At 31.9% G+C, this 9,132-nt stretch overlaps 1 protein-coding gene across 1 annotated transcript; it reads left to right on the top strand.

Annotated features, from left to right (window-relative positions):
- Window positions 1-2,768: 2,768 nt before the first annotated feature.
- On the top strand, window positions 2,769-7,115 carry LOC139887856 (glutelin type-D 1-like). Its single transcript, XM_071870907.1, has 3 exons — window positions 2,769-2,967; window positions 5,599-6,322; window positions 6,962-7,115. Exons 1-3 carry the CDS (start codon window positions 2,769-2,771, stop codon window positions 7,113-7,115), a joined length of 1,077 nt encoding a protein of 358 aa, XP_071727008.1.
- The last annotated feature ends 2,017 nt before the right edge of the window (window positions 7,116-9,132 follow it).

Genomic DNA, 9,132 nt, shown 5'->3' with positions numbered 1-9,132 from the left:
ATATAAAGATTAAAGTTTAAATTTGGTTGAAAATTTCCGGGTTGTCACAGAGTGTTATAAAGGTCAATTATGGATGGTAATTTTATTATTATTATATATATTGTATAGTAGATTTTTATTAGTATAAATATATGTGTTATGTAAGCTCATAAGGTGCACACTTTGAGAATATTAAGAAAACACATACTTCTCTCATATTCTCTCTATATACTTATTAGTAGTCTACAGTCAAGAACCAGGCCACTATAGGTAGTTATAAGCCTACCTAATTATAACAATTCCAAAATAATTGTTCAATTAAACGTTTAATTTTTTTTACCAGATTTAACTTATGATATTTTTAATTATTTTATGACAAAATTACTGAAATAGTTCCTGTGGTTTGTACCAAAATGCTAGTTTTGTCCCTGTGCTTTTTTTTGATGGATTTGGTCCCGGTGGTTTGTAAAAGTTGCTGATTTAGTCCCTCTGACTGACGGCCGTCAAAAAAGGCCGTTAACTCCAGTCATGTGCCAGACATGTGAGGGTATTTTTGTCAGTTTCTTTCATTTATTAGCAAAATTGCTGAAATGATCCCTGTGGTTTGTACCAAAATTGCTGAATTGGTCTCTGTGTTTTGTTCAAAAATGCTGGTTTCATCCCTACATCAGTTCAGAGTTCATCTTCATTTTCATCATTGTTCTTCATGTTCTTCATCGAAATTAGGCATATATCATTTTGTGGATTAAACTTCAATATGAGCACGGATTCGAGTTCCTGAGCCTAAACCTAACCTTCTTCACTGTCCAGATCGAATCAATAACAAAAATTCGAGTTTTTAAGCATTTTTGTTCGAAAATTGATTTTCGTAGGTTTTAATTCCGATATGTTTTAGCGAAATCTGAAAAAGAAGAAATGTTAACACTCAACTAGTGATCATTTCTTCAAAATTTCATAGATTAATTCGATCATTTGATGGGTGTTTGATCACTTTTTTAGTTCGAAAAATATTGACCAAAATCGAGCTGTTTAGATCGATTCTTTTCGTGTTTCAAAAAAATAAAAACGTAGATGCGTTAAATTTGGTCCAACACATCTTTGTCCATAGTTTCGTGTGTTAATTTTGTGTTTTTGGGCTGCCGTCGTCTGAAAGATACTTAGATCTGATTGTTTGTGTATGTAATTGTGCTCTAATATTGACATTTAGACATACAAATTGGTGTTGGTTTTAGATTAATAAATTGAGGAAGACAAGATTTAACAAAAATTGGGGAAGATGAAGATTCAACAAATTCAGCAACCTTGGTACAAACCACAGGGATCAATTCAGCAATTTTGGTACAAACCACAGGGACCATTTCATCAATTTTGCTAATAAATGAAAGAAACTGACGAAAATACCCTCACATGTCTGGCACATGACTGGAGTTAACGGCCTTTTTTGACGGCCGTCGGTCAGAGGGACTAAATCAGCAACTTTTACAAACCACCGGGACCAAATCCATCAAAAAAGCACAGGGACGAATCTAGCATTTTGTAATAATAAATTATTAAAAATTAAAATAATATTTTAATTACAGAACTTGTATTTGTGTTAAAGTGCATCCCTACCTTGCTAGTTTATAATCTAGAATTCAACTACAATATGTGAATTGATATATCCATCATTCAAATTACTTCTTCCACCATAAACTGTGCATTAATTGGTTGTACTGTACAAGAAGATAATGCATATGTTTGGTGGAAAAAGTAATTTGGATGATGGAAATATCATTTCCCTTACAATGTAGATCCAAATACTAAATTAAAATTGAGGTAATGTTCACCTATATATGACATTTACCTAGATTCCATTATATCCCTTATTTGAGTCGATTTAAAAATTTAGCCACAATAACCAGGAATGACACCCGCGAGCAACGGACACAGGTCCTTAATACCCGCGATCCGCCCGCCAAATTTTCTTTTATCCGCGGGTACCCGTTTACCCGCCAACAGGTAAGATTTTCTGCCCGTATCCACGACCCGCGAGTACCCGCAACCCGTGAGTTTACAAAATGTGCACTTCTAACTAATTTTTAGTCACGAATACCCACTACCTGCGGGTAAACTCAAGAATAATTATGAAAATATACTACAAAAATTAAATTATATAATATATAATTAAGTATATGTTTGCGGGTAAACGGGTATACCCGCGAGTAGCTCAAACGGGCATCACAGATTGATGGGTCAGGTTTTACCAGCGACGAGTATGAAATACCCGCGACCCGCCAACGGATACAAAATTTTACCGAAACCATACCCGCAGGTACATTTTTCATAAATACCCGGCCGTCACGGACACGGGTACCCGCGAATCACGAATTTTTTTTCGCCCGTTACCATCCCTAACAATAACTATAGATCCAAATTTTATTCGAAAGTATTATGGTAAATGTGAAAAAAGTAAAAAATTACGTTTAGCTGTAGTAAAAGTAAGTTACTTGTCAATAATTACATTTTGTAACTTCTAAAACGCATATGATTGATTCTCCCAAACTTCTAGTTACACACCCTAAATAGATTATATGCATTTTACAACATGATCAATTAATCATTCTGAAAATGCAATTTCCAACATCCCTATTAATTAAGCATCCAAAGTCAAAAGGCAAGACATCAATTAAGAACAGTCACCTTTACATTTTATTCTATATAAGTAACCATTATAACTAGCCATAGAGATTCATACTTGCATACTCTCAATCTCGTCATCAAAGTTTTAGAAATTTAACTTTGATAACAAGATGGATACAAAAGTGACTGTGGGGAAGGCCGATCAAACGGCATTTGAGGGAGATAGTGGTGGATATTATTTATGGTCCAACGCGAATACACCTTTGTTAACTGAGTCTAAGCTCGGTGCCGGAAAACTTCTACTCCATCCTCTGGGCTTTGCTATTCCTCACTATTCCGATTCTTCCAAAATAGGTTTTGTTGTTGAAGGTATCTTTTTATCATATTTCATCATGAAATCTAAAGTATGTTGGAGTACTATTTTTGGTAAGTTGATAAACATGCGTGGAATATATATGACTCCGTATAAGGTAATAAATATTCATAGGAAGCATCTCATATTTCCCCATAAACTATCATTACTTCATTATAATTAACGTAAGACTATCAATACTAACACTAACACGAGTGAAATGACCCGTTGAACCACGGATTTGTTTAAACAAAACAGTTTAATGATATGTTTTAGATATTAAGTGAACGTAAATGCTAAAGTCATTTAGTTTGACCCGTGGAACTACAGATTCCGACTAAGAAACTTGTCGTTATTTATACAAACATATTGATATACTTAACTTGGTCAGAATAAATTAACTACATTTATTTCTCCCAGCACTTTCTTCCAATTTTCATCACAATTATTATTTTCTTGTCATTAAAGCTACATTACAATATTTTATTGAGATATGTATTTCGCATACATATGTAACGTAATTAATCCCGTAAAGAGAATTCATATTTGAATAATAATAATAATAAAGTTTGCTCTAAAATTGAGTGTTTATATTTTTAATAATAATTATTAGTAATAACAAATGTCTTTTTAATTTTTTTTTAAAAACTAAAATACAATTATTATATGAAGGTTGCACAATATGCTTCAAAGTTTGTACATGTGTTCATGGGGTGTTTTGTAAAAGATTGTACAATTTGTTCTAAAGTTTGTACATATGGTCATGAGGGTGTTTTATCATAAGGTTGTACATAATATTTCAAATATTGTATATATGGTTATGGAGGTGTTTTACCATAAGGTTGTACATGATGCTTCAAATATTGTACATATGATCATGAGAGTATTTTATTATAAGGTTGTACATAATGCTTCATATATTGTACAATTAATATGTTAATATTTTCATTAAAAATAATTAATTATTTTAATGACATTATCATGAGGGGCTTAAAATTTTTTCTTTATTTATGAATTTTTTAGACTTGAATAATCTTTAATTATGACATCATCATTTTATATGATAATATAATTTAGTATAGATTTCAAGAAGTTTATGCAAAGAACATATAAAATTAAAATCTCTTATTATAGGAAAGAATAACTTTTTACGCCTAATTAATTTTGTTCTTAATACATTCAAGAGGAAATTATAAGATCCGAGCCAACGATAGCGTGATTGGCTCCGTCATTTTTCAAAATTAAAAAACACCACAAGTACTGTCACGTCTTTAAGCGTCGCTGGAAAGAAGAGATTGATTATCAGTCTCTAAAACGAAGGTGGAAAACGTGTGGTACTACCAACAATTAGCTTCCCCAACTTTCAACCGTACTGCTAGGGTTGTTACGGTTTAAGTTTCCTTTTAATGTATGTGTGAGTGATATATGATCGCGAATGTGGTTAAGTACCCTCTGAATAATGCGGACTTCTAGTAAAATAAAAATAGGGGGCTCATATTTGATGAAATAAATCAATTTCCCAGATAAATGGTAGAATCCTCTTCGGTTACATTTTAACATAGTTGATCATGTCATATCTAGAAAAAATAAAAGGCCATAATTTATGGGGATTGATATGTACGCAACCTGTTTTTGTTATGTACACAACCATCATGCTTTAAAGTGTTGTACAGTACAACACTGTAAAGAATGATGATTGTGTACATAACAAAAATTGGTTGTGTACATATCATCACCCATAATTTATTACTCCGTTCATTTATTTGTTTTAATATTACATTGATCTACATGTTAAAAGTAAATTGACTAGTCAACTTAATGAGAGAATCCTAACCCGTAGATGTTCAACCAAATTCGATCGTAGGCCTTCATGCATATCCCTATCGCGTAACTCTTCTGAAAGCTCCTTTTGAAATTTTCGTCGGTATATTTGCAACCTTCAACAAATTAGTCGGTAATAAGACGTAAATGTGATTCTTCATGTTCACGTTCTATGTAACGACTTGTGTTTGAACTTTCCGCCCCATTTTCACTTTCTAACGCATCGTTGTCTGTTATATCGAGCACTTGCATCAAATACTCTTTGTTAGAAGACGGTGACGAAGACATTATTTTGATTATATAGATGAAATATTGGAGTAAATATTGAAGAAGTATTTTTGGGAGTAAGTTTTGTGTTGTGTTTTAATATGATATATGTATTGTGTTTATATAGAAGAGTATATAATTATATATATATATATATATATATATATATATATATATATATATATATATATATAATGAAATATATCCATTGAATAACGGATATATTCTAAACATCAAACACAACGTTATGCATTCAACGGTGGCCAAAAACGCCGACGTTTAACGGCGGCAAAACGCCAGCAGGGAGTCGATACCACCACCTTTCCCGGCGTTATATTTGTAAAACGGTGAAAAAATCCAACGACTCCGTGTGCTCTAAGAAACCCTCTTGCTTACAAAACGTTATTGTTTCCATTTTGGTCCTTCTGGGCCTGGTGCTTTAAAAAAGTAGTACTACAGTTATTAATGAGTACACAAGCCCAATTGTTGTTGATTTATTTATGGTACATAATTATACATATACATTCATAACATTTGTGCTTCATACATGTGTATAACAGGTTCCTGCACAGTTGGGTTAGTGACACCAAATAATTCAGAAGAAAAGGTTTTATTGATCAAGAAAGGGGATGTAATTCCACTTGTTGCTGGGGTGATTTCATGGTGGTTCAATGGTGGCGACACCGATGTGGTCATCGCGTTCTTGGGTGATACGAGCAAAGCCATAGTTCCTGGTCAATTCACATACTTTTTTGTAGGGGGTGTTTTAGGACTTCTAGCTGGATTTCAATCCGACTTTGTAGGCAAAACATTTGGTCTGGACCAAAAGGAGTCAGAAAGTCTTGTAAGCAGCCAACCAGGCGCGTTACTTGTTAAACTGCAGCCTGGAATTAAGTTTCCAGAACCAAGTAAACACATCAAAGAAAAACTTTATGCTACAATTATCAATCCATCAGGTGACGATTTTGTGAATGAGGGGGGATTCGTGAAATCCTTGACGGAAAAGAACATTGTTACGCTTGGTGAGATTGGTCTAAGTGCAAAATTTGTGAAGTTAGAGTGCAATGCTATGTTGGCACCAAGTTACATTGCGAACGGGTCGATTCAGATTAGTTATGTTGTTAAAGGAAGTGGTCAGATTCGGGTGGTGGGCAGTGAAGGAAAGCCTGTATTGGATACTAAAGTTGAAGAAGGCGACTTGTTTATCGTTCCCCAATTCTTTGCTACTGCGGCGATTGCGGATGATTCTGGAATGGAAGTTTTTTCTATTGTAACTTCTTCAAAGTGAGTCATATTATCCCATTATACCCCCCCCCCCCCCCCCCCCCCCCCCCCAACCCCACTCTAAGTGGTGTAAATGAGCTAATTAGAACTCGAGCTCGGCTAGACTGGAGCTTGGTTCGCTTCGAGCTTAATATATTAAACTCACTCGACTCGTTTGAAATTATACAAGCTCGAGATTGACTAGTTTATATTTATATATGTTGGCTACTGTATTAACGAGCTCGAATATATGTTCAAGCTCAGGCTCGAGTTCTTTAAGCTCCTCTCGAATCTAGCTTTTAATATGTCGAGTTCGAGCAGCACAAGGGCAGGGGCGATTCTACCCACGTAGGTGTTGGGTCCTTTGACCGCAGTACTTTGGATCTTTTAATGACAATGTACTCTTTAATTGTATGTATATGACACCACTAAATTTAACTCTAAGACCCCGTATATTTTTGAGATTTATAATTTTTCGGAGTTAAACATTAATCTACTAAACTACATTTCAAATATAATTAGCTTTGAAAATATTTTTGAAACCCCAATGAGTTTCCACCCTTAATTAGGAATTGCTCACGGGTAAGCTCATGTCATTCACACCCCAACCTTCTCTAAACCTTGTTTGCATAACATGTCAACTGTTTTTTACTTTTGCAGACCTGTTTTTGGACACTTAGCTGGCAACACTTCAGTTTGGAAGGCATTGTCGTCAGTGGTGTTACAGTCTACTTTGAATATTAGTCAAGAATCTGAAATAGCATTTAAAGGGAAAAATACTAAAAACATAACAATTGTTCCTTCAAGTATTTAAATCAGTATCAGGGACAAGGATCACTGTTAAAGGAATGGAGTGCATATACCCTATGTTGTGTTTTTATATGTTTTGATTACTTAATAAGTCAACTTTCATACAATAAGGTCTTGATGGCTTAAGTGTTCTTAGTTGACATTTGTGAAATAAGATTTGTGTATATGTGAATGTTTGTGCAAATTGTTGCTCGTGGTAATAATAAAACATAAATCAATTATATTATATAGGTTTTGTTAATGTATATGCTCCTATGTATATGTTTTGGTAAAATTTCTTTTAACATATTTAAAAAGCTCCCAATACAACCGTAACTGACTATGATGTATAAAAGAACGATGAGGTGTGACACTGAAAATTAAACACTAGGGCAAAAGTGGGTAAATGGTTTACTGTCTAATTCATTTTATTATTATTATCTAAATCATCTTTCATATAAATAATTTATAAAATATAAGTTAAATAAAATATAATCATAATAATAAATGGAGATTAAAATAAATATTTAATATATAATACATATATAATATTATACATACATAGATTAAAATCCGTCCCAATTTAAGTAATGATTAAAATACGACTCAATTTAAAATATGATTAACATCTGACTCAAATAACAATTCATAAAATCCTAAAAATAGACTTTTTTCTCCGTTGGTCCTTCAATTATACACGAAATTGCAATCCGAGTCTCTCAAGTTTTTTTTTTGATTTTCGAGTCCCTCAATTTGCAAAATTTTGCAATCCGAGTCCCTCCGTCTAACTTCCGTCTAAATCGGCCGTTAACCTTTGACATGTGCCAGGCATGTGAGGGTAAAAGCGTCTTTTTACTCTTTTCTTTGACTTTTTTGCTTCGTTGGTCCTTCATTTATACACAAAATTGCAATCCGAGTCCCTCAACTTTTTAATTCGATTTTTATCCTTTTTTTTTTTTTTATTTTTTATCTTTCATTCATACTTATTATTTTTGATTCGACTTTTTATCATCATCATCTCTCATCTTCTTCTTCTAACTTTCTTCGGCGCTTTGCATCGCCGTCAAGGAATGGGTAGGGTTTGTCCGATTTAAAACGCTTGTTAGTTCATGTTCTTCGACATCTTGTTTGTTCACCATCGTCATCATCTTCATCGAATTATCGTTAAATCATCATCGACAGATCTGAAGTTCATTCGGATTCGAAATCAGGAAGCAAATTTTTTTTTCCTAGGTGGTTTATCCGTAAATTTTATTTTTATTCGATTTATCTATTAATTAAACAATTTCGGTATATAACTAAATAAAGAATAAATATTTCAAATAATGTATAAATTATATTTTCGATTCTAATAATTATTATAAGTTAATTACATTCTGTAAAAATTATTTTTACTGTATTAAAGGTGTACAACAATTTATATAGATTTTTCATTATATATATACTAGCCGATTCAATAATTAATACATAATAATTATTTAATTGATCAAATAAATTTGTACAACAATTTATATAGATTTTTCATTATATATATACTAGCCGATTCAATAATTAATACATAATAATTATTTAATTGATCAAATAAATTTATAAAAATTATGTTTTCATCAGATCTATTATATTACAAATTTTCATCCGTTAATGATAATAAAAATCGATTTTTAACTATTTTTTCTTCATTTATCCTAGTTTCGATTAATAAATAATAATAATAATTAATGAATTGTAATATAACTATATAAATTAAGTTTTGATCAGAAAAATACTTATAAACATGTTATTAAACTGATATAAAACTTTGATAAATTAATTCTCAATATTTTGAATTATTAACTAATAATTAAACCGTATAGATATAATATTGTTAAATTTTAGTTTTTAATTGTTAATAAATATAAATTCGACTTTAAAAATTATAAAATTAATTTTTCATCAGATTTTGATATAAAATACTAATTGTAAACCATAAATATAAAAAGTATGAATGAAAGATAAAAAAAAAAAAGATAAAAAATCGAATTAAAAAGTTGAGGGACTCGGAT

The sequence above is a fragment of the Rutidosis leptorrhynchoides genome, chromosome 2 (genome assembly GCF_046630445.1).
Source record: "Rutidosis leptorrhynchoides isolate AG116_Rl617_1_P2 chromosome 2, CSIRO_AGI_Rlap_v1, whole genome shotgun sequence".
Classification (NCBI taxonomy): domain Eukaryota; kingdom Viridiplantae; phylum Streptophyta; class Magnoliopsida; order Asterales; family Asteraceae; genus Rutidosis; species Rutidosis leptorrhynchoides.
The sequence above is the reverse complement of the archived record's forward strand: the minus strand, read 5'-3'. Positions and strand labels throughout refer to the sequence as shown.